At 39.4% G+C, this 26360-nt stretch overlaps 2 protein-coding genes and 1 non-coding gene across 6 annotated transcripts in view; 2 read left to right on the plus strand and 1 right to left on the minus strand.

The window, feature by feature from the left end:
• The window catches only part of LOC113622855 (uncharacterized), a 52672-nt gene extending 39127 nt beyond the window's left edge, over window positions 1-13545 (minus strand). The window contains exons 1-3 of the mRNA XM_027111479.1: window positions 13243-13545; window positions 11387-11508; window positions 4020-4148 (exon numbers count right to left, since the gene is read on the minus strand). The gene's annotated coding sequence lies outside the window, so the exon portion shown is untranslated. The remainder of the gene's footprint in view (window positions 1-4019; window positions 4149-11386; window positions 11509-13242) is intronic.
• A 110-nt stretch (window positions 13546-13655) lies between these two features.
• Window positions 13656-26360, plus strand: part of MTHFD1 (methylenetetrahydrofolate dehydrogenase, cyclohydrolase and formyltetrahydrofolate synthetase 1) — a 58495-nt gene continuing 45790 nt past the window's right edge. For 2 of the 4 annotated variants that reach the window (XM_027111468.1, XM_027111469.1), the window contains exons 1-2: window positions 13718-13936; window positions 25598-25682. In XM_027111468.1, coding sequence (XP_026967269.1) covers window positions 13896-13936; window positions 25598-25682 — 126 coding nt within the window. In that variant the 5' untranslated portion in view covers window positions 13718-13895. Of the gene's footprint in view, window positions 13937-18332; window positions 18542-25597; window positions 25683-26360 lie in introns of those variants that run through there. The other 2 variants (XM_027111466.1, XM_027111467.1) reach the window with 2 other exon arrangements.
• Window positions 23217-23323, plus strand: LOC113623065 (U6 spliceosomal RNA). The gene has a single exon (XR_003433758.1). It is a non-coding gene; the product is annotated as a U6 spliceosomal RNA (small nuclear RNA).

The raw sequence follows: 26360 nt of genomic DNA on the forward strand, positions 1-26360 counted from the left end.
ATCCCACATGCCGCGGAGCGACTGGGCCCATGAGCCAGGGCAGCTGAGCCTGCGCGTTCGGAGCCTGTGCTCCGCAACGGGAGAGGCCACAACAGTGAGAGGCCTGCGTACCACACATACACAAAAAAGCAGCTTTATTAGGATATAATTCATGGATTCATCCATTTAAAGTATACAGTTGAGTGGTTTTTAGTATATTCATAGACTTGTGCAGCCATATTGAACAATTTTTTACTTTTTAAATTGAGATATAATCCACATACCATAAAATTCACCCTTTAAAGTGTACAATTCAGGTTTTAGTATATTTGTAGTTGTGCAGCCAACACCATGATCTAATTCCAGAACATTTTCATTATCCCCTAAAGAAACCCCATACTTGTTAGTAGTCACTCCCCATTCCCCCCTCCTCCTAGCTCCTGGCAACCACTAATCTGTTCTGTTTCTATGGATTTGCCTATTCTGTACATTTTATATAAATGGAATTGTACAATATGTTGCCTCTTGTGACTGGCTTCTTTTCATTTAGCATAATGTTTTCAAGGTTCAACCATGTTGGAGCATGAATCAGGACTTCATTCATTTTTATGGCTAAATAACATTCTACTATATGGATATACCACATATTGCATATCTACTCATCAGCTGATGGATATTTGGGTTGTGTCCACTTTTTGGCTTTATGAAAAATGCTACAGTGAACATTCATTTACAAGTTTTTATGTGAATATATTTCTAATTCTCTTGTCTATATATCCAGGAGTGGTATTGTTGGGTCATGTGATAACTCTATGTTTAGCTTTTTGAGTACATGACTTTTTTTTTTCAGTATATAACGTTCTTGAAATGACAACATTTTAGAAATGGAGAAGACATTAGTGGTTGACAGGATTTGGGGATGGGAAGGAAGTGGGTGTGGATAACAAATGGCAATGGGAAGGATCTTTGTGCTGTTAAAACTAACTGTTCAGTATTTTGACTGACTGTTTAGAACTTGATACACACAAACACACAAATGAGTACAAGTAAAACTGGGGGAACTTGAATAATATTAGTGGATTGTATTGTATCAATGTCAATATTTAGGCTGTTACATTATACCATAGTTTTGAAAAATTTGGGAGAAACTTTGCAAAATCTACAGTGGATCTCTCTGTATTATTTCTTAAAACTGCAAATGAATCTACAATTACCTCAATTAAAATTTCAATTAAAATTAATAATAACTGGTTCTCATATATTTTTCTTTAGCTGCAAAATTTATATTGCCTCCATTCTCCCCTCCAGAGCTGGCTGCATCTACCAGCTTTCTACTGTTTGCCTTTTTACTACACTAAGGGAAGAAAACATCTTATCTGCAAAAAACACTGTCATATTGCCCTCACAAATAAAAGTTTCCATGAAAATCAAATTAAAAATACTGGCAAAACACATTAAATTTATCTTCAATTTAAGACACTAGGCCTTATTGTACATATTATCAGTAATTTTTTTTACAAGTTGTTTAACTTTTTTTTTTTTTTAATTTTTTCTTGGCCGTGCCTCATGGCTTGTGGGATCTTAGTTCCCCAACTAGGGATCGAACCCGGGCCCCCTTCAGTGGAAGTGCCAAGTCCTAACCACTGGACCACCAGGGAATTCCCTGTTTAACTTTTACTACTACAGCAGCCCACCTAGCACTATGCAAGAGTTTTAGCTAAATATCATATTGCCTAAACTAGACAACAAAATCACCAACTGAATACTTTAATATTTATCCCTTCTATACCTGGCTTTTCCTAAATATAGCTCTCTTGCACCTGTTTCTCCATTATTGGACAGAAACACATGATAATTATTTTTGTATGTCCCACAAAGAGATAAAGTTAATTATAACAAAAGATTTAAATGTATGCAGTGAAGAGAAAAACTGTCTCATCAAGACAATTGTGTTCCTGTAGGATTAAATAACAGGTTATTGGAAAAGGGAAAGATGACTCATGCTGAAGGTACTCTACTGAAATCACTAGACTTTTTTTTTTTAAATAAGTTTGACACAGTTAAACTGTCACTAATTTTTATTAAATTCAGAAAATGCCAATATGAGCTATGGAATACTTTTTAATGTACATAGTATCTAAAATCAAGTCAAAATGAGACCTTGTAGAGCCTTTTAGATATCTGTTTTGACAAATAGATGAAAAATATGTATAGGTACCAAATGCTTTATGTACATGTAGAAAATTGCTTTTAAAAAGTACTTGGAAATTCTTGAAAATAGCTTACATATTTTCTTTAAACAAGGTTTAAAACCTGTCTTTTTTGACAATTCGGTTTAAAAGTTTTTTTATGAGTTAGGCATAGACATAAACCCTAATTGAATCCAAATCCAAATTATCAAAATTCCCAAACTTCAGAAGTATTAGCAGTAAGTTATTCTGTGGAGAAGAAGAACAATGCTACCCATAGTAAAACTGCTACAATTTTCAGGGATTTGCATCACATTTTTTTCCTGAAAGAAAAAACTAAGAAATGTCTCCAAAGTGTCATAAGATTTATTGTATCTATGTAAATTATGTTTAAATTTAATTTCTATTCACCTCTCTATGCTAAAAGAGGGAAAATGTTAGCATAAAAAATTGAAAGAAATTATCTATCTATCTATCTATCTATCTATCTATCATCTACATGAAACCTGGAGTCAGGCTATTGATAGATAAGATAGCAGAAAAGAACTTTAATGAGGTCCTGAGCAGAAAAGAGGTCTCAAGGAATAAAGCCACTCTTATGGGCTGAGTGTGTCCCCTCAAAATTCGTATGTTGAAGTCCTAGCCCCTAGTACCCCAGAATGTGACTGTATTTGAGGATAGGGTGTTTAAAGAAGTAACTATGTTAAAATGAGATCTTTAGGGTGAGCCCTAATTCAACATGACTGATGTTCTTAATGAGAGGAAGAAATTTGGACACAGTGACCAAGCGAAGACACAGAGAACAGATGGCCATCTACAAGCCAAGGAGATAGGCCTCAGAAGAAACCAACTGTCTCATCATGAAAAAAAAAAAAGGTAATTATGTGAGGTGGTGGATGTATTAACCAACCTTATTGTGGTAATATTTTGCAATACGTGTGTATATCAAATCACCACATTGTACATCTTAAATTTACACAATGTTATGTCAGTTATATGGCAATAAAGCTGGGGAAAACATTAAAAAGAAGAAACTAGCCCTGCTGACACCTTATGTTGGACTTCTAGCCTCCAGAACTGTGAAAAAATAAATTTCTGTTATTTAAGCCACCCAGTCCATGGCACTTTATTATGGCAGCCCAAGCAAACCAATACAGACACCATAGATAACTACTTATTCAAAGGGTGGTCAATGTCCCAATAAAAGCATTTAGAACATTTTACTTAAAGGTAACCATAGAGGCAATACAGACATAAGCAGCCACATCATGTTACCTTTAACAATGACAATGGCCTTTGGGATTCCAAACTTGGTTACCTATCTCTTGCAACAAATGTTTAAGGGTGCTTGAGTTCAACTAAAGAATTCCTATAGGCACTCTCTAGTTCATCACAGGGTGTCAAGGCATTTCCTACAAATGTGGTTTCTTTTTCATCTGTTGATATTACTCAGATGTTTCATTAAGTATTTAATAAGAGCAGTGGGTATTTGCCATTTGGTGCTATATTGGAAAGTGGGAACTCACCCTTTCCATTGAAAAATGCTTAATACATGTAACTATTATTATTATATACATTTTGAGCATGGCAGTTCCTAAGCAATGTTCTAATACTACAGCATTCAGCAGTAACTCAAAAGCGGCACTACATATTATACCATCTTCAAAGGGACTTCTCTGGCAAAAGACAGATTTGGGTCTACATTAGTGCTCCTCGGTGATAAGAGGCTTCAATATTGAGAAAACAGCAAAACTGAGTTCAGATAATACTTTGAGCTTTTTATCAGAATGTTTCTCTCCCTACAGGGGATATAATTTCCCATGGTGTTTTATTTTCAGGTAATCCGTATACCTCAGCTAAAAGATTCTTGTATTTCACCAACAAACCAGCAAGGTCAGGATGGACTGGGTCAGCTGCCCTTTTGTTGCACGTGATTGGGTTCCTGGTGGGAACCACTTCAAGAGGTGGATCAAAACAAGCCTACAAAAAGAAATTTCAAATTAATTAATTAAACATGTAACTATAGATCAAAAACCGCAATGTTTTAGCCCACACAAACTCAAGTAAGTAACTCTAAATAAAATACAACTTTAAAATATTGATTTTGAGGTGCTATCCTAACAAATGAAATAGGTCTCAAGAAAGCAGCAAGTAACATGTTAACCTAAAAGGCAACTTTACATTTTTCTAAAAATTCTTACCTGACAATTTACAACACCAGTGATAAGTAAATGCAGCACATCTAATAAACATAATTTCTGAGAGTGTAGGAATCAAGAAAACACATATAAAATGTCTGGGGAAATTTTAATTCACATCTAGTAAAACCTTTACAGAAACTTGAACTATTATAAGGTCACTGATGAAAGATTTACCAGTATTTGTTTTATTTTTTATTACAAATCAATTCCTATGCTTCTATAATTATACAAATTGATTTTTTTAAAAAATCTGATTTCAGTAAATCAACATCAATTTTGTGTTTCTTTCACACCTTACTGAGGGTAAAAATTAGGGAGATTTACCTGTATTGCAATATCTCCTCCTATTGTCAAAAGAGTGTATAATGTTCTAAATTTTAATTAGCATAACTGGTTAAGAACAAAGTTTATATGATTCAAATGAAGCCAAGAAAAATGTGTTAATCTAAATCTCTAAAAAGTATAAATATATCACATGGTGCTTAACGTCTTAAAGGAACAAAATACATTTTTCTAAAGTTATCAGGTTTTAGAATTTTATGCTTACCAAGATACTAGGAACATAGGCCTGCATAAGAGAATACAAAATAACTATGTTTAAATGTTTAAAAAAATAGAGAACTTTTGAAAATGTGATTAAGTCACAAGAGACCACAAAGAATTAACATATTGGAAAACATGTTGGAAAAACAACCAAATAAGACCCTTAGAAATAAAAAGTGTAATCGTTTTAATTTGAAAACTGAATGGACACATTAAAAAGCAACTTAGACATAGCTGAGGAATGAGTGAACTCAAATATGAAGGAAATTATCAAGCATATAGGAAAAAAAATAAATGGTGAAAGAGAGTTTAAAGGCAGAGAGATTGAAATGAGAAGGCCTATCATACGTCTATTTGGAGTCCAAGAAGGCTACATTCTAGAGAAGGGGGAAGAGACACTATGTGAAGAAATAATGTTTTGATAATTTTACAGAATTGTTGAAAGATTCCAATCTAAGTGGTCTAGCAAATACCAAGAAAAGTGACTAAAAAAAATTTCTTTACCTCCACACTCATAATGAAACTGTAGAACATAAAGAAAGATCTAAAAAGCAGATAATAGAAAGGACAGATAATTACAAAGAAATAGCAGTTAGACTGGTGAGTGACTTCTCAATAGTAACAGAGTCTGAGAAACAGCAAAATGATATCTGTAATGTACTAAGAAAAATATATCATCTTTTATTGAGTCTAAGATGCACAAATTTTCACATCTCTGCAACTGGGCTGCAGCTTAAAGTTGATGCTAATTCATATATGGATAGGTTAGCTGAAAACATACTTTTGAATTTCAAAATAGTGGATAAAATAGTAGTATTTCTTCAAATCAAGGATATAAGGTAACTGCCAACCAGAATTTTATACTTAATTATGTTTTAAGATTAAGAGTAAAATAAAGATATTTTAAACAAACAAAAATTGAATTTACCACCAATAGGTCCTCACTTAAGAGAATTCTAAAGGATGCATTTCACATAGAAAGAAAATGAACTCACAAAGTCTGAGATACAAGAAAGACTAGTTAAAAAAAAAGAACAAACAGTAAATATTATGTGGGTATATTTACATAAGCGTTAATTAATTTAAAAAGTGTGATTTATGGTATTGAAAATAAGGAATAGAACCAATGCAGGACAAAAAAAAGCATATACACTGAGAGGAGAAAAACAGTTTAAAGCACTATAAAATATTCATATTTCTCAAGAGTAACCATACAGATTTCAGTTAACTTTGCTAAGTATATATGTTAAAACAACTAATATAACTAGTTAAACAATAGTCATACAGCATATAACTTATAAACTAGTAGAAAAGGAAAAAATAGAATGAGAAAAAAGAAATAAATGCAACACAACAAAACAAAAACAATCAGTTTTTGGTATGAAAGAAGGAGGGAAGAGGAAACAAAAATAATGGGACAAATAGATTACACATATGATGATAGAAATACACCCAAATAACCAGTAATATCAATAAATGCAAATGGACTAAACTTTCCAGTTAAAAGCAAAGATTAACAATGTTATTCAAAAAAGCAAAAAACTGAAAACAACCCACATGTTAAATAAGAGTTTAATGGATAAGTAACTTATGGTATATTTGTACAATAGAGTAATTATTGAATAATTGTACATAGATCAACACAAATCTCATGAAGTAAAAGAAGTGACAAAAACACAAAAGCAGTATAATTCCGTTAAACAAACTTTTAAAACAGATAAAATTAATATTTATTAGGGATACATATATGAGTGATAAGACTAGGAAGAGAAGCAAGGGAATGATAGACACAAAACTCAGATATCCACTGTTTTTAAGTTTAGGTGGGAGTAAAGGGATTCAGTTAGTAAGGGGCACACAGGAAGGTTCTAAGGTACTGGCAGTGTTTTATGAAACTAGATGATAGGTTCATAGGTATTTGTTTTATTACCTAATCTGTGTGTATACATTTTACAGTTCTTTTCTATTTTTTATTCTATTTTTTCTATATTCTTTTATTCTATTTTTTTATTCTATGTTTTAAAAAAATCCATTCACAAAACAAAACTACATATTTTTTAAGATGCATATATATCCAAAGACATATGTCAAACATATTAGACTGAGATGAGATAGAAACGGAGATGGAGAAAAAATAAAGTGAGAGGGGTCTTGCACAGAAAGATGATACTGTACCATGAACTAAGCATGATTAACTTGACTGTGTATCTGAGATCTAAAACAAAAGGGCAAATTGATTAAAATGTGCTAAATGTCTTATTTTTAGTACACCACAATATCACTAAGATTTCAAACACCAATAATAAAAAGAAAAAAATAATACTATGTTCAATTAGGTTTTTAATTTATAAAAGTAAGAAATATTCAACCAGCAATTAATTTTGTAGTCAAGTTCTTTCAAATACAGCTTGAAAACTTTTCTTATTTCATAGTTTAGAAGATATGAACAAGGAGACATGCTGTACAAGAATACTCACTGTAGCTTGTTTATATAAGAAAAAAACTAAAATGTATAAAAACTGATATATTACTATAATTTGTAATGGAATTCTATGCAGCAGTTCACATGCCCAGACTAAATTTATGTGAATCAAAAAGAACTACTCTCAAAAACATGATTGAGTGCAAATAGCAAGGTAGAAAGTTATGTCTAGTAGAATATCATTTATGTAATTTTTTAAATCCCCAAAACAACATAAGAAGCATTCACATATATCTAAAAACATGGACATAAAGGCTATACACTTAGTTCAGAAGTTATCTCTGAAAAGGAAATAAGGGCTACCCTGGTGGCGCAGTGGTTGACAGGCTGCCTGCCGATGCAGGGGACATGGGTGCGTGCCCCGGTCTGGGAAGATCCCACATGCCGCAGAGCGGCTAGGCCCGTGAGCCATGGCCGCTAAGCCTGTGCGTCCGGAGCCTGTGCTCCGCAACGCGAGAGGCCACAACAGTGAGAGGACCGCGTACCGCAAAAAAAAAAAAAAAAAAAAAAAGGTACAGGATGGTCCAGTAGTACTTTCACATAGACTTGTAATAGCAGCTGCCCTAACACCCTCATCTCTCACCACCCCAGTGGATTTAGATTTATTGATACTGAAGACACTTATTAAAGAACAATTATCTTTAATGAAACTTTAGTCTCGTCCCCATTTTAATTATTTGATACTTAAAATCATTACTATATCAATTCCTTTTCTAAGAACCAGAGAAGAGACTTAAAAGAACAACTAAAATTTTGGTGAATTGAAAAGGGAGAATGAACTTCTCCTCAGTCCTGGCACAAGAATCATACTGGAGACAAAGGTTTTCTTAAGAATCCTATCCTCTGCTTTTATTTTTATTTCCTTACCATTTTATGAATCTTATGCTCTATTAAAAACAACTTATTAGTTTCACTCATATTGCCTCTAAGAAAAAAGCTACTACGTGGGCCAAAATATATCCCCAGAAGCATGAACTGATCCTGCAGTATCTCAAGTACCACCTCCTTCCTTGGTTCACACAAGGTGAGGGTAATCTCTCTCTCCTCCTGACTCTTATAGTATATGATCTATACTTTTCCTTTGATTGTTATCTCATTCAATATTGTATCATGGGGACTTCCCTGGTGGCACAGTGGTTGAGAGTCCGCCTGCCAATGCAGGGGACACAGATTCAAGCCCTGGTCCAGGAGGATCCTGCATGCTGCGGAGCAACTAAGCCCGTGCACCACAACTACTGAGCCCGCGCGCCACAGCTGCTGGAGCCCGTGTGCCTAGAGCCCGTGCTCCGCAACAGGAGAGGCCACCGCAACGAGAAGCCTGCACACTGCAGCGAAGAGTAGCCCCCACTCACTGCAACTAGAGAAAGCCCGTGCCCAGCAACGAAGTACCAACGCAGCCAAAACTAAATAAATTTATTAAAAATATATATATTGTATTATGTAAAAAATCTTATGTCTCCTACTAAATTAAAGGTACATTAAGAGCAGAATCTATTTCTGGTTTATCTCTATCATTCCATACGAGGAACAAAAACTACAGATTGAACAACTAAAGAACCCAACAGTTCTTTCAAAAAAACCACCCTTATATACAAAGTTAACTTATATAGGTGATAGTACTGTTCTCCCAAACTTACCTTATAGAAATACAATAAAAATATAATAGGAGTCTGAAGTAAAAAATAAAATACAGCAATATGACACAATTATTCTGTGAATTTAGGTTTGTAAATAACTTTATTTTTTACACAGTCATAAGATTCATCAATACTCACATTAGAAAGATACAGTATGCTACGCTTCATTTAGTGGAAAGTAAAAACCATAAATTTTTACCGTATCAGGCACAAGAGAAAATTTCAAATCCAAGGTCAATTCTAGAAGAAACCTGAATTGTCCAGTATGAGTGGCTGCCCTGCACTATTTACCAAAAGAACGTTTGCACATCAAAGGAGCTGTTGCTAGGTGAACGCATCACAGAGGTCCAGGGAAGGGCAGAGACCTCCTAAAGTGATAAAGTAAGGCCTGTGGGTCTTTATTTCCCTAATTAATGAAGTGAAAACATAAATTGGCTTCATCAAGCATGAGCGAACTTAACAACTCTTAGGAAGGTGATCCCACTGAAAGTAAACATTCCAGCAAAGGTAAAACTTATATTTTGGAGCTTTCTTTTGTGAAATTCTTGGAATAGGTCAAATTTTTGTACTTCAATACCTACAGCTTATCAAGAAAGAAGTATTTTGAAAGGAGGAGAAAAATGATGATTCCATCTACAATTCCTAAAGCATAAGATGATTTGTCTGAAAAACTGGTATTCTAATTCTTAGAAATTATGTCCCTATTATGTATTCTTGATACCAGAATCACTGGAATTACACTTCAAATATCATCTCATCTAGTGGTTCTCAACCCTGCCCACCCATTAGAATCTCAAAGATAACTTCAAAAAATACTGATACTGGGCTTCCCTGGTGGTGCAGTGGTTGAGAATCCGCCTGCCAATGCAGGGGACACGGGTTCGATCCCTGGTCCAGGAAGATCCCACATGCAGCGGAGCAACTAAGCTCATGCATCACAACTACTGAGCCTGCGCTCTAGAGTCCGTGAGCCACAACTACTAAGCCCACGTTTTGCAACTACTGAAGCCCACATGCCTAGAGCATGTGCTCCACAACGAGAGAAGCCACCACAATGAGAAGCACGCTCACTGCAACGAAGAGTAGCCCCCGCTTGCCACAACTAGAGAAAGCCTGCGTGCAGCAACGAAGACCCAACGCAGCCAAAAAAAAAAAAAAAAGAAAAAAAAGAAAATACCGATACTCTGACACTACCCCAAGTTCTGACTTAATTGGTCTGCAGTGGAGAGCCTAAGCACAAATATTTTTAAAAATCTACACAGGTAATTCTAGTGCGACTTTAGGGTTAAGAACGACTGTCCCCCTATCTTTATTTACATATGATAAAAATGAGGCAGGGATAAAATTAGTATTAATAGGAATGAGAGTAATAGTTTAATAACTAAACCAGGAAAATAAGAAATATCCGTTTTTTTCCCTCTAAAACTAGATTTTAAAAATTACATCCCCAAGCAGCAGAAACATAACTATGAACAAGACAGGAAATTTCTTATAAAGCTGAAATTCTGGTGGAAAAAGAAAAAGATAGTAAACAAGTATATAAATAGATAAAATCATTTTAGATAGTGTTCAGTGCTGTGAGTAAAATAAGCTAATGTATAGTAACAAGGAGGTAAGTGAGGGGGCAGTTTTTGATAATGTAATCAAAGAAGGCCTGGTTTGAATATATTAACATAAATCATATTATACATTTTACTGGATAACCTGCCTTGATCATTTAACAATTTGTGAAAGTTACCTTACAGTGCATCTATAGTATATATCCATTGTTCATTTTTTTTTTTTGGTGGTACGCGGGCCTCTCACTGTTGTGGCCTCTCCCGTTGCAGAGCACAGGCTCCGGACGTGCAGGCTCAGCGGCCATGGCTCACGGGCCCAGCCGCTCCGCGGCATGTGGGATCTTCTCAGACCGGGGCACAAACCTGTGTCCCCTGCATCGGCGGACTCTCAACCACCGCGCCACCAGGGAAGCCCATATCCATTGTTCCTTTAACAACTTCATCCATCCTGATGGAGATTTTATTGTTTTTTACTATGTAAATTGATGCTGTGAGGAACACTTTTATACATATATGTTTGTATATACATGTAATTATTACTATAGGATGAATTCGTAAAAGTGGAATTACAAGATCAAAGAAAGCACACATTAAAATTTTGATAGATATTATCAAATAACCCTCAAAATTTTTGTAAAAATGGAACTTCTGCAGAAAGGATACACAGTTTTTCAAGCAATTACCATTAACAGGATTTGAATAAAAATATTTTATCTTTCTATTCTCTGTGAAATGATCGGTTCTCAGTCTTTATCTTATTTGACCAATGTGCAATATACTTGGCAGAATTAGTTACCTCTTACTCCTGTGAAACTCTTCTTCACTTGTCGTCTAAGGCTGCATGCTCTTGGAGTTTTTTCTCATAACACCCTGGACTCTTCAATCTTCCTTCCTGGTTCCTCCTCATCTCTTTGAATTCTAAACATTGAAGTGTCATAGGCATCAGTTCTAGGTCCTCTCTCTACCTACACTCATTCTCTTCCTGGGCGCTCATCCAATCTCATGGATTTAACTATCGTATCTCTCGTTTATATGAATATCACGAAGACATCTGGATGTCTAAGAGGCATCTAAAAACATCTAAAAACTTATTTCATCTCTGTAATGGCAACTCCATCTACCAGTTGCTCAAACCAATCCCTTGCTTTTTTTTTTCTTACACCCTACCTTCCTCTCTTTATTGAGGTTTCTGCTCAAGTCAGATTCCCCAGAGAAGCCTCTCTTAGCACATTTCTAAAACAGCACTCTCCTGCCTCCCACCACCATTCCCTATCCTCTTAGCTTGCCTATTTTTAAAAAATGCTAGGTCTCAATATCTAAAATTAGAGTACATATTTCTTTAATTGATCATTAGCTGATGTGGGGGGGGGCAACTTTATTGGTTCAGCGTGGTATGTCTAGCACCTAGAGCAGTGTCTTGTGTTGTTGACACAGTAGCTACTCAATAACTATCTGCTCAATAAATGAATGAATGAATTGTACAGGTCACATAGAAATATTATAGTTGAAAACCAGGCCGTTAAGTTGCAAAGGCAACATATTTGAAACATCCAGTTTTGGTCCTAATTTTAGGCACAGCTATGTATCTTTGACTAAGTTATCCTTCAAAGTCTATTTCTCCATCTGTAAATCGGGGTTTATGTCATCTTCCTCAGCAAACAAGAAGCTGTAGTCAATATCTATTTAATATTACAATCACAAAAGTTTCACTACCTGTAATTTTCCAGGAACATCTGCTTCAATTTTCGTCTTAATTTCAGTTGTCCAGGTATAACATAATGTTACGGTATGTATTCAGAAGTCCTTAACATTTTAAAGTAATTATACAGTTGGCCCTCAGTATTTTTGGGTTCCACATCCTCAGATTCACCCAATCCTGGGTCAAAAATTATTTTTTTTTAAAAAGTTCCAGGGGCTTCCCTGGTGGCGCAGTGGTTGAGAGTCCGCCTGCCGATGCAGGGGACACGGGTTCGTGCCCTGGTCCGGGAAGATCCCACATGCCGCTGAGCGGCTATGCTCATGAGCCATGGCCGCTGAGCCTGCGCGTCCAGAGCCTGTTGCTCCGCAATGGGAGAGGCCACAACAGTGAGAGGCCCGCGTACCGCAAAAAGATAAAAAAATAAATAAATAAAAGTTAAAAAAAAAAAGGTTCCAAAAAGCAAAACTTGAATTTGCAGCATACCAGCACCTATTTATATAGCATTTACCCTGCATCAGTCATCTAGAGATTACTTATCTAGAGTCATCTCAGGAGTATGCATGGGAGTATGTGCTTAGGTTATATGTAAAAACTACGCCATTGTTTATAACGGACTTCAGCATTTGAGGATTTTAGTATCTGTGTGTCGGTCCTGGAACCAATCAGAAACTTGCAGGCCCAGTCCTAGCAAACACCCCGGCTGCCTTCCAAGAGGGAGGAGTGTCTGCCCCTGTCAGTCACTAGGCATCCAGTTTATGTAAGGCCCGCGTCCTTTCCCCAACCCCAGATCTGCGTGGGGGAATCTGGCAAAATCTAGACTCGCAAAGCTGACGACCCTCCCCGTACTGGCCAACTTGGGGTTATCCACACCCTGAGGGAGCCACGCGGCGCTCCAGCTCCACTGGCCTGAAACAGCGGGCTGGGTTTCAACCATGGCGGAGTATCAGCTTCACCTGAGGAGATTTTTAAAACAGTCAGAGGCGCCACCCAGACTGTCCGATTCAGTTTCGGGGTGGGAGCCCCGACACCAGTCTGACGGAGCCTGGGAGCGAGAACGCCGGACGCCGCCCCACACTCCGCAGGCCTACCCCCTGCCGGCCAGCCCGCGGCCCACCTAAGCTCCCCACGCGGGAGCCAGAGCACAACACTCCAGTAGAAGCCCTGCCCCCTCAGCCCACGCAGGCCTCCGGCGCCCGCCAAACTGGTCGCCCGCGAGACCGCCCCTTGGCTCCGCCCACTGCCCCGCTACCTAAAGGCTGGAATCGGGGGTGATTCCCTTTTCAGCTGCTTCCCTGCCCACACGATGGCGCATTCTCGCAAGGGTCCTTCCACCAGCCAATTGTTTCCTCCATCCAGTCTTCCACAGAGTTCCCTCATCTTCCCGTGGCATTTCAGACCCTCTACCCCTCAGCTTTTCGCTGTCTAAGGGGCCTACTCCGTCTGGACCGCGCACGCGCGCATCCATGACCGGGGGCGCACGCGCAGTAGCAGGGTCGGCCTGGGCAGTCGCTAAGCGCGTGTGTTGGGCAATCCCGCGCCGCAGTGGAGCGAGTCGAGCCTCGATTTTGTCGGTGTGCATTGTGGGCAGCGGACTTATATAGAGGTCATGGCGCCGGCGGAAATCCTGAACGGGAAGGTCATCTCTGCGTAAGGACCTGTCATTGTTGTTAGGGCGTGTTGGGCTGCCGGCAGGGGCTGTGAGCATGGTGTGCAGGTCCCTAAGGACCTTTTTTTTTTTTTTTGCGGGAGGGAGACTTGTAGCCTAAGAGTCTGGCCAGCCGGGTGGAGAGGGGGGACATTGTCCTGAGCCCTTCACACCTGAAGGCCGGTTTCCTACAACCAAAGAAAGGGGCCTGGTGGCTGTGCCCGCTGGCTCCTATGCTTCTGGGACAAGTCCTCTTACTCACCCCAACCAATGTGCTCCCAGAAGTGCGGCTGCCAGACGAGAGAGTAGTTTGGGTTGCCTGCAGCATCCCAGTCAGAACTCAGAAATCCAGTTAATTCCCTTGCCCTGTAATTTGGAGGTGAGGAGACTGAGATTAGTGAGGTAACAAGGTTACAAGGCTGATTAGTGGCAGAGAGTCTCCTTCCAGACCATAGCTTTACCCACTGCACCAGTCATCATTTGCTAAGTGGAACCCACTAAACGTTTTCTTTTTCCGTCAATTTCATGCCCCTCTAACAGCTATCTCCTGTGTCCTGGTCCTAGATTTACTTTCTAGTTTGGCTCTTGAGTCCTGACAGTATTTTCTATTCCTTTTGACCTCTGCCATTTCTACCCTATGGGAAGTCTGAATGCTTCGCTAGTGTATGTGATTGCCAGACTTAATTCCCGGGGAGTAACACCTGGCTGTTTTTTTGTCTGGGAGGTGACTGGTGGGGAAAGATGAAAGTAGAAGGGGAAAGGATATACTTTGTGTGATCCACCTGGAGGTTGCTCTTGGGACCTTGGACCTCACCAGTTATTTGGTAACAACTGTATCTGGCAACAATAATTGCCCCATGAAGCCCTAATTTTGTGAGCAGAGGTTTTTGAGTGAATTATAGAGTCATTGGCAGTGAAACCCACCTTGAGTTTCCTGGAAGATAGAGATGGTGGACAAAGAAGGTGAGATGTAAATTAGATGGTGGTGAATCTTTCACATTGGTGAGGAGGAACCCCAAACGTTTACATTAGAAATCACAATACGTACATCTGAGTGCTTTTCTGCATGTGGTTTGCTAAACTGCATTGTTTGTGCTTGACCTTCGTTTTTTGTTTGCTTATATTTCAAACCCAGTCACTTAATCAGTGGCTTTTCTTGGTAAAATCTTCTTTTTAGAAAGACTGGTTGTGAAGAGATAGTTTAGGTTTGCTTCTTGGCAGGCTACTGAGAATAGGTGCTTACTGGATATGTTTTGGTTGAGTGGGGAGCAAGTTAAATATACTTGTAAGCTCCATAAGGGCAAATACATGCATTGTCTTATTTGTGTCTATATCCAGAACACCTAGAAACCTTCTTTCACTCCTTACTAGTTTTGTGGCATTAAGCAAATTAGCTATCCTCTGTGCCAAAATTTTCTCAAATGTAAAATAAAGATAATATCTAGGCCATTGAATTGTTAGGAGAATTAAATGAGTTCCTAACTGAAGAGCATTTAGAATTGTTCCTGGTACATAATAAGTGTTCAGTACAAGTTAGCTGTTAAAGATTAGTAATTAGTTAATGTATACAGAGATGATTGATTCATTATCTCTTTGACAGTGATAGTTGCTTAGATTCATTCCGTTTTTTTTAAAAAAATATTTATTTATTTATTTGGCTGCGCCAGGATCTTCATTGCCACCTGCGGGGTCTTCGTTGCGGCATGCAGGATCTTTAGTTGCAGCATGTGGGATCTAGTTGCCTGACCAGGGATCGAACCCAGGTCCCCTGCATTGGGAACGTGGAGTCTTAGCCACTGGACCACCAGGGAAGTCTGGCCTTGAGATCTATCTCAATGGTTCTCAACATTAGCTACAGATTAAAATCACTTTGGGAGCTTTTTGTTTTTGATATTTCTTTTTATTTACATATGAATACATACAGAAAAGTGCAACTATCGTCAGTGTGGAGCTCAATGAGTTTTTCATTACTGAACTTGAGTAGCACCCAGTAAGAAATGACATTGTTGGCATTCCAGAAGCCCCTCTCTCACTCCCATCCCATCACCATCCCCAACAAAGGTAATCACTATCCTGACTTCCAACACTGCAGATTAGTATTGCCTGGTTTTGAACTTTATATAAATGACATCATACAGTATAAAGTCTTCTGTGTCTGGCTTCTTTCAGTCAATGTTGTGTTTCTTAAATTATTTCATGTTGCAGGTAGTTGTAGTGCATTTACTCTCATGGCTGTTCTGTATTCTATGTGAATATGCCACTATTTGCTTATCCATGGACATTTTGGTTTCTAGTTTTGGGTGATTATGAATAGTGCTATGAGCATTCTTTCATGTGTCTTTTCATGGAACATATAATATATACCTTTCTGTTGGTTACATCCCTAAGAGTAGAATTGTGGAGTAATAGGACATATATATGAGCAGTTTTATATAAGTAGAAATTGCCAATCTTTTCCAAGGTAGTTTTACTAAATTATATTCATAGGAAGCGTCAATGCTTGGTACCACACAGACTGATTTAATTGGAATTTCTAGCAATAAGCCACTGGACTCAATATTTTAAAAATCTTTTAAAAGCTCATTGTTTGATTCTAATGCATCTTGAAGGTTGAGAACCACTTATCTAAAGCCTTAACTCTTTTTTTTTTAATATTTTTTTTTATTTACTTGGTTGCGCTGGGTCTTAGTTGCGGCACACGGGCTCCTCAGCTGTGGCATGCGAACTTAGTTGCGGCATGCATGTGGCATCTAGTTCCCTGACCAGGGATTGAACCCAGGCCTCCTGCATTGCGGCCACAGAGTCTCAACCACTGTGCCACCAGGGAAGTCCCTAAAGCCTTAATGCTTAAGTCCAAGTTTCATCAATGAGGAGGAATAGGGCAGTGATTTGGTGGCAGGTACTGAAAGCATTCTCTGGAAATGACTGTTCCAGGTACTGTTCCTCTCCCTTGTTGGCTCAGAAGTAACATAGCTAACCTTTTACAGTGCCCTGTGGTTGAGCAATCAGTTGAACTAATTGATACTAGTTCCTACTAACACAATTCATAAACAAGCACCAAGACTAAGGATTTTGTGCTTACCGAAGATTTTTCTTTAATGTGCTTATAAAATGGCTCTTTCAGATGCTGCCACAGCTTGGCACCTTGACCTTCATGGAGAGCTTGACTCCAGGAGCAGGTAGAGCCCACAATTCCTCAGAGAAGAGGAGCTCTGGAACGGGGGACAGCCTGCTTGGTTGATGAAGTAGTGCAGTCCCTCAGCTCCCCGTGCTGAGGCTGCAGCAGGCAGCTGACCCTTGGCCATGGCCCTGGGGGAATCCTGAACAAGAAGGTGGTTCTTAGAGCTTGAGCAGGTTGGGCTGCAGGTAGAAGGTCTGGGCAGGGTGTCCCTACCTTCCTCTTTTACTAGGCCAGGGACACTCTTGAGAGGAAAGGTAAGTGAACTTCTTGCATTGCAGCCAGGGATCCTGGAGTCAAAGGGAAGGGTCCCTCATTCCCCAGATTTGCAGGTCAGCTTCGTTGTTTGCCACCACGGTTGGGCCTCTCTGGGGACCAATTTGCAAGCCTTCAAGCTCCCTGGGCAGTTTCTTGTCTGATGTAGTATATGAATTGTAAAATTTCTTCCTTGAGGGAGGAAGGATGGGGCAAGTCAAGAATTCCACAGTCAGAATTTCTCTAAAATCTAGTTCACTGCCCATCCTATCCTGCAAGCTGAGGAAATAGTTGAGACAAGAAAAGTGTTGTGATTTGGCCAAAGATTACTTGGCTGGTTAATGGCAGAGGCTCAATTAGAACCAAGGTCTTAACCCAGTACATGGTGCTTCTTACTTTGTCAGGCACTTACTACTTTTGCTAAAAGGAATTTCGTAAACTAATTTTTTTTTTCTTTATAGCAGTCTTCCTCTTGCCGTGCTTCCCATTCTGCTGAGAAGGCCATCCCTGACTTTTCTCTACTTTTATTTATTCTCCCTTTATATCTTTCTGGTAGCCAGGACTGGACAAAATTCATCATTCCAGATTCCTTCTCTGCCTATGGGAAACCTGGATCTAGTTGCCAATTGTGTCCCTTTGGAAGGAACACTTCCATTTCTTCCTTAGGGGAGTTCCAAGGTTATAGCCTGGATTTGAAAATTGGGGGAGATCTGAGGGTTAGGGACAAATGTCTGATTTTGGATATTTATTCACTTAATAAATATCTGTGTGCCTCCTATATGCCAGGCACTCTTCAAAGCCACGAGACTATAACAGTCAACAAAACAGCCCACATCCCTACCCTCGTGGAGTCTCTTGTCCTGATACGTAGAGACAGATGGTAAAATTGGTAAAACAGAATGTAAGGTAGTGAGAAATGCCAAAAAGAAAACCAGAGCAGGGAAGAGGGACAGATTTCTGAGGCATGGGGGTTATAATTTTGAATATGGGAATTAAGCTCATACTCATTGTGAAAGGAACTTCTGGGCGAAGATTTGAAGGAGGCGGGGCCGTGAGCCTGCCAATGTAAGAGGGTTCCTGACCAAAAACACAGGCTGTGCCATGGACCTTTGACCTCACCAGTTATTAAATGACTGCTTTGGGGTCAGCAGTGATGGCCTCCGAGAAGCTGAAGGTGAGTAGAAGGGCTGAGGGAAAGAGCACCGATGGTGGTGACAGCCTACCCTGGCTTAAGGGAGGACCTCCTAAAGAGATTATACAAAGGCAGGAGTGGAAAATAGTGTCAGAAGAACTGCCCTGATTTGGCTTTTAGGCCAGAAACCACAATTCTTATATACGTGTGCTTTTCAGAGTGGGGCCTACTAAGTGTTGTGTGATTTGTTTGACCTTTCCTTCTGTTTGTTTGCTATAGTTGAGCCTGCTCCCTCCATGAGTGGCATTTTTCTTGATTAAGTCTTTTAGAAAGACTGAAGAGACAGATGGTTTGCCACTTGTCAGGCCACTGAGAGAAGGTGCTCTGAGTTGTGGGTTGAGCAGAGCGGGTTGGTGTGTTTGTAACACAGCTCCCTGTGGGTGGTATCCCCAGAGCTAGTCACAGTGCTGCTCCCTCCTCCAGAATCAGGGGGTGACTTAGTTTACCTACTTGTGCCTTAGCTTCCTCATCTATATGTTGGCCACCTAATTCACAAGGTTGTTAAAATTGAATGAGTCATGACTTGTAAAGCATTTAGAGCAGTCTCTGGCACATAGTTAAGTTTTAATAAATTGGTACTTAGAGAGTACCTGCTGAATAAGCAAGTGATGTTTGTGTTTATCCAAGCTTTATCTGCGGCAGCTGTCTTATTATCTTGAGCCTTAAAATTAGAATGTATCCTATTGTTCAAAGATAAAAATGGAACCATGACTATATGTTTAGCTACAGGGTTAGAAGAACTATTTTCTGTAAAAAGAGTTTGCTCGCCACAGTGAAGTTGATAAGCTTTTCATTTTGTCCTGTAGACAAAGTACCTGAAGGCCTTTTTGTGCTTAAAACGATTTGCCTGTAATGAGCTCCAAAGTGTGGGCCTTTCTGAAGGTCCATGGAACCTTGACTGTCAAAGCTGGCTTCACTCTGGGAGCCTGTGCAGGAGAGCAAGTGAGAGTTCCTGAGAGTGGGACCTTCTGCTGGCCACCCAGCCAGGCTATTGGATGTGTTGCTATTGTGAATAGTGCTGCTATGAACATAAGGGTGCATGTATCTTTTTGAATTATAGTTTTGTCCAGATATATGCCCAGGAGTGGGATTGCTGGATCATTTGGCAACTCTATTTTTAGTTTTTTGAGGAACCTCCATGCTGTTTTCCATAGTGGCTGCACCAATTTACATTCTCACCAACAGTGCAAGAGGGTTCCCTTTTCTCCACACCCTCTCCAGCACTTATTGTTTGTAGATTTTTTGATGATGACTATTCTGACTAGTGTGAGGTGGTACCTCATTGTAGGTTTGATTTGCATTTCTCTAATTAGTCATGTTGAGCATCTTTTCATGTGCCTGTTGGTCATCTGTATGTCTTCTTTGGAGAAATGTCTGTTTAGGTCTTCTGACCGTTTTTTGATTGGGTTGCTTGTTTTTTATTGAGTTATGTGAGTTGTTTATATATTTTGGAAATTAAGCCCTTGTTGGTTGCATCATTTGCAAATATGTTCTTCAACAAGGACGTAATTTAATCTTTTTTTTTTTTTTTTTTTTTTTGCGTTATGTGGGCCTCTCACTGTCGTGGCCTCTCTCGCTGCGGAGCACAGGCTCCGGATGTGCTGGCTCAGTGGCCATGGCTTATGGGCCCAGCCGCTCCGCGGCATGTGGGATCCTCCCGGACCGGGGCACGAACCCGTGTCCCCTGCATCGGCAGGTGGACTCCCAACCACTGCGCCACCAGGGAAGCCCTAATCTTTTAATTTGACTTAACTAACTAGGAATTTGAAATATATGCCTTTCTTGGAACACTAGGTGGCCTCAATTGTTTTTACAAGGAACTACATGTTAAGTTTTTCAGAAAATTTGAAGAATTTTTTAGCAGTGTAACAGTTGTAATGAAACATAAAACAGCAAATGAACAAAATGAAAATAAAGCAGATGAAATCAGACATTTGTGTTGTACTGCATTGTAAAATCTTATAACAACAGTCTCCTTGTGGGGGTGGGGGAGGGTGAGAAATGTCTGTCCTTGTTTAGAATAGCCCTGCATGTTGAAGATGAATGTTCTTGATTTTTCTCTGATTAGTTACTTAAAGGCCTATTCTGTGGACCTTTTTTTTTTTTTTAATTAATTTATTTATTGGCTGCATTGGGTCTTCGTTGCTGTGCGCGGGCTTTCTCTAGTTGCATTGAGCGGGGGCTACTCTTCGTTGCCGTGCACTGGCCTCTCATTGCAGTGGCTTCTCTTGTTGGGGAGCACAGGCTCTAGGCGTGCGCACCTCAGCAGTTGTGGCACGCGGGCTCTAAAGCACAGGCTCAGTAGTTGTGGCACACGGGCTTAGTTGCTCCGCGGCATGTGGGATCTTCCCGGACCAGGGCTCGAACCCATGTCCCCCGCATTGGCAGGCGGATTCTTAACCACTGCGCCACCAGGGAAGTCCCCTCTGTGGACCTTTTGAAGATCACTTGCAAATTCCTCTAAGCCTGTGCTACATTTCAGTGTTTGTTGACTGGGCAACTTTTTTCCCGTCATGTAGATTTCTTAGCCATGTAGCTAAATACCCATTACTGCCTCCTTTTCCTACCTGTAGCTTCTGTTGAAATGTCCTTGTTACATTTTATTTTAGCAATACTTTTTTTTTCTCAATCATAAAATGTCCAAAATTTGAAAATAGGCCATTATGTAAAAGAGAATGAGTTGGAATTCATAGTGGACTTTTTGAGGAATAATTGTACAAGACTTGAGGCAAGAGATCTGGGTGACTGTTAGAGATACTAGGCTCTGACTAGGACTCTTCAAGGGTGATGCGATTCTGTAGGGATGTACACCTTTGACTTTTGTTGACTAGGCTCTTTGACAACTATATGTGGGAGAAGTCAACTTGGAGAAAACTGATAGTCACGCAAATAACTCTTATCCATAGAGATTCAAACAAATTTTGACAGGTTGAACTATAAATGATTTCCACTGTGATTTTTGCACCTTAGAAAAGATAACCGCAAACATTGCATTTTATTGGCCAGTAGCAGGGTTTCTCATCCTTGGGCACTATTAACATTTGGGCTGGACAATTCTTTGTTGTTCTTTGTCCCGTGCATTGTAGGATATGTAATTGTATCCCTAGCCTCTACCCACTAGATACCAGTAGCAACTTAGTTAAAACTGCATCTGTGTCTGTTCATGTTTAATTAGCTATGACTATTTTACTAGTATCTGTCCATCAGGACCAGAGAGACTTCAATGGTTTACTGCTACTTGGTCCTGCTACCTTCACTGGCACTCTTGTACTGATTTCTCCTACATCAAGATTGGGATATGTCTTCCCTTAGATTTTAGAGAATGTTGATGGAAGATGGTGTGACTGGCATGTGTAGTTCTATTCAGGGATCAGGGGTGTTTCTCCACATGCCCACTTCTGCCTCACTTTGCCCCCAGAATCTTTACCAGGATGGTATAACTCATGGGGCCGAGGATAGAAATGGGAGGCATCTGCAATTCAAGGAAGTTTCTGTTTATTTAGGAGGTTTCAGTGATTCGAAAGTTGTTCCATTATAGCATTTATACTTCCTGGAAATGAGCTATAAAAATTAAAGGGGTTCCCACCATTTAATTCATCACAGCTCTATGACCCTAAAATAAAGATAGACGAGGGAGGGAGTAATAATTTTTCTCTCCATGTTCTTCTTCTGTAGTTTCTTCAACTTCAGACACCCCTGACACTTGGCTTTTGTTATTCCACTTTTTGTTTTAAGGTGCTTCAGTCAGTGGCCAACCAAGAAAACCGGGCAGGAAAAAAATTTTAAGGGACTTAACAGAGACGTAATTACAATTGTCTTGATTTTTTTTCTTTTTTCCTCACCAGGGCAGAAAATTTTCCACTGGTTGCTTTAGTGTTCTGGGCTGTCTTGTTCTTGCTGATTGTGGCTTAAAATGAGACTTAAAAATGTCTCATTGCTATTCTGGTCATGTCTCGGAGGCCCAAGTGTTAGCTTTTAAACAAATCTTTGTAGTTGGAAGAATATCCCTGCTAATGCAACTTTTAAAACAGTCCTGCTTCTTAGAAAAAGTTTAAGGGAGTCAGTATAACTGATCTCAAGCTATAATCTTTTTTAGGGAAAAAAAAATGCGTACTTAGACCCATTTAAATTATAGCATAGAAAATACAGAACATTTTGTTCTTTGCTCTTAACCTACTGGGCTGAAACAACATTTTCCACCTATACCACCTTGTAGTACTGGGTTCCTATAGCTTGCTACCTGCTGGGTGTAAGTATTATTTTTATTTGTCCCTAGATTCCTTCCTTGGGTCTCAAATGCTTACTTATTCTACAATACTTATAAGATTTGGTAAATAAATTCACTGTATCAGTATGAAATCTGCTCTGTTCTTAAAGTATTTGTAGTTGTCCGTCTTCCCAGCTCCATTTCACACACCCCAAAACCTGAGAGTCATCTGTAGCCCTGGCATTTCCTCTGTGTTTCATGTTTAGTATATCTAGAATACATCTGCTTCTTGCCAGCTTACCACTGATACCTTAATCCAAGCCACCATCACCTCTGGCCTGGATTTTGCAATTGCAGTGACTTCTTGCTGCTGTCCCTGATTCTCACCATTCCCTCTCGGGTCTGTTCCCAATTCAGCAGCCAGAATAATCCTTTAAAAATGTAAGTCCAGGGCTCACTTTGGCAGCACATATACTAAAATTGGAACGATACAGAGAAGATTGGCATGGCCCCTGTGCAAGGATGACATGCAAATTCATGAAGTGTTCCATATTCTTGGTGCTGATGAACCTAGTTGCAGGGCAGGAATAAAGAGGTAGACGTAGAGAATGGACTTGAGGACATGGGGTGGGAGGGTGAAGCTGGGGTGAAGTGAGAGTAGCATCGACATACATACAGTACCAAATGTGAAATACATGGGTGGTGGGAAGCAGCAGCATAGCACGGGGAGATCGGCTCGGTGCTTTGCGATGCCCTAGAGGGGTGGGATAGGGAGGATGGGAGGGAGGCTCAAGAGGGAGGGGATGTGGGGACATGTGTATGCATGTGGCTGATTCGCCTTGTTGCGCAACAGAAACTAACACAGTATTGTGAAGCAATTATACTCCAATAAAGATCTATTTTAAAAAAAATGTAAGTCCAATCATGTCAGCCCTGTTGAAAACCCTCTAATGGCTTCCCATCACATTTCAAATAAATGACTGTATACCTCATTTGATTACTGCTTCCCCTTGGGCCTCAATTACCCACTCAGGGCCTTTGCACTTGCTGTTCTTTCTGTAAATTGGCCCTGGGAAAGCCACCCGACCTGACTGCTTAGAGCCTGTGTCTACATCTGTGAGCAGGGATAAGAAAGCTTTTTCTCCCTCACGTACTTCAGAGGGTTATTGAGAGTCTCAGACGTGTTCAGTTCTTCTCACTGTTCTGTCTCCTTACTGTCTCACATTGTGCCAGGAATGGTGGGCTCTTTACCCCCATCCCCACCCCAAACCGTGGGTTTTGTTTGGGTCTAGAGGGTTAAGGAGAAGCAGTGGAAACCTTTGCTTAGCACTTTGTGATCATACAGTGGTTGGGGGAAGGAAGGGGAGAGGAGAGAGTGGAGTCTGGAAACTTGGCCCCTGGGAGAGACAGACCTTCTGCAGCTTCTCGGGCAGTACTTTTGATCATCATGCAGGAGAAACAGCTGTGGCTGGAACCGCTGGGGAGTTTCAGTGGCAGCCTAGGGAAAACTTGGCAGCTATAGTATCTCCTGTTGTCTTGTGTCAGGGCAGAATTGTGGCCTCTGTTCAGGTCAGATCCCAGTAAAAGGAAATCCAACAGTCCATTAATACTTCTTTTGAACGATACGATTTATAGAATACTGATTTGAAAAAACAAGTCTATTAGCTTAGAAGATTTTGTAGTCTTCGGTATGACTTCTTGTATCGTTCAACATTCTTACCGTTTACTAGGCTAATACACATAATCTATTTTTGTGACTCCTGTGCCTTTTTATGCCAGCTATTTGTCAAGTGTGGAGAACTGGGGAAGGGAGTAACCAAATTAGGATGAGGGAAGAGATGCTTGCTAATGTCCAGGTATATTTGTTTGTCAAGTGTGGTTAGGATGAAAAAAGATAAATGACAAAACTGGTTCTTCAGGAGAGACAGATCCTGTTCAAGTTAATAACTGTATCGTAACTGGACAAGGTTGGACTACTTTGAATGTTTACTTATAGATGTAATATAATTAATTGATGTCTTATTGTATTGTTGAGAGTTGTGTGTTAGTAAGTTGATGTATCTTTGTTTCACAAGAGGTTATACTTTCAACCTTGAGTAAGGAAAATTCTTTTGTGAATTAGGATATAATTTGTAAATTCATATTGAATTCAGAGTGGGATTCATTGATTTATCATTCAGCCTTATGTGGATACCCTGTGATCATCTTACTAGGTAGGGTAGGTTGAGCAGAAGGTGTGAGCTTGAGTTCTTTCCCGCAAACGTTTTTCCTACAGCACCTGAAGAGTGGAAAGGCTGAAAAAGATGAGGATTAGCAGCCTTCCAGAAGTGCTGGTCCAAGTTTTTATTTGTTCACTGTATGATTTTGAATGGCATCAACTAGTATTTTTTTTAATTATTTTTAATATTATATTGGAGTTAATTGATTTACAATGTTTCAGTTTCAGGTGTACAGCAGAGTTATTCAGTTATACATATACGTGTATCTATTCTTCAGATTCTTTTCCCATTTAGGTTATTACAGAATATTGAGTAGAGTTCCCTGTATTATACAGTAGGTCCTTGTTGATTGTCTATTTTATATATTCAACTAGTATGTTTTAAACTGGCCCATACCCCATGGCCCAGTCAGTGTCAATAAGAGTTAGAAAAGTTCCATGTCTACTTGAGGCCTGGAAAATTGATGGGTGGTACAGGGTACATATTATATCAGATAATGTCTGTTAATTAAGGTGTTTTTAATTTAAAAGAGAAATACATCCAGTAATACACATTGCTTATTTGTGGCTTGAAACATTAAATGTTAACTCCAATTTTTTCCTGTTTCTCTAGGCAAGTAAGGGAGAGACTGAAGAACCAAGTCATTCAGATGAAGGAGCAAGCACCTGGTTTCACACCAGGTCTGGCAATTTTACAGGTATTGTGATAGTGTATTTCTACTAATATCTTTCTTCCTTTCTCAATCTCTCGATAGCATTTAAGACAACAGGCACATCAAAGCGCTTCCTCTTTTTTTTTGGCTTCTGTGAAACCTCAGACCTTTTCAGTTTCTCTTTGCAGACTCCTCCTCTTCAGCTCAACTTCTATGTGTTGGCCTGTCCTGGCCCTCTGCTGTTCTCTGTGGGTACCTTTCCCTAATCCAGTATCTCTTGACCTTTGGTCTTAGGACCGCTTTACACCCGTAAACTTTCGTTTATATGGATTTATCCATTGATATATACTATTTAGAAATTAAAACTAAGAGTTTTAAAGACATTTGTATATTTTAAAATGCCAAGAGTAAGCTCACTGTGTGTTAGCATAAGTAACATTTTTATGATAAAGTAACTTTTAGAAACAAAATTGAGTGAGAAGAGGGGCATTGTTTTACATTTTTGCAAAACCCTGTACTGTCTGGCTTAATCGAAGACAGCTGGATTCCCATCTACTTCTATATTCAGTCTCTTGCTATGCTGGTTTGATTGAAATATATGGAGAACATCTGACCTTATACAGATGTATGGTTGTAAAAGGAAGAGTTCTTTTAATAGTCTTCCCAGATAGTTGTGGATATTTTTCTTTAATACTATAAGGACTCAGTAAGTAAAGTTTTTAA

Source organism: Aethalodelphis obliquidens, unplaced genomic scaffold, assembly GCF_003676395.1.
Source record: "Aethalodelphis obliquidens isolate GAN/ISIS:26980383/991018 unplaced genomic scaffold, ASM367639v1 scaffold10, whole genome shotgun sequence".
NCBI classification, from domain to species: Eukaryota; Metazoa; Chordata; class Mammalia; order Artiodactyla; family Delphinidae; genus Aethalodelphis; species Aethalodelphis obliquidens.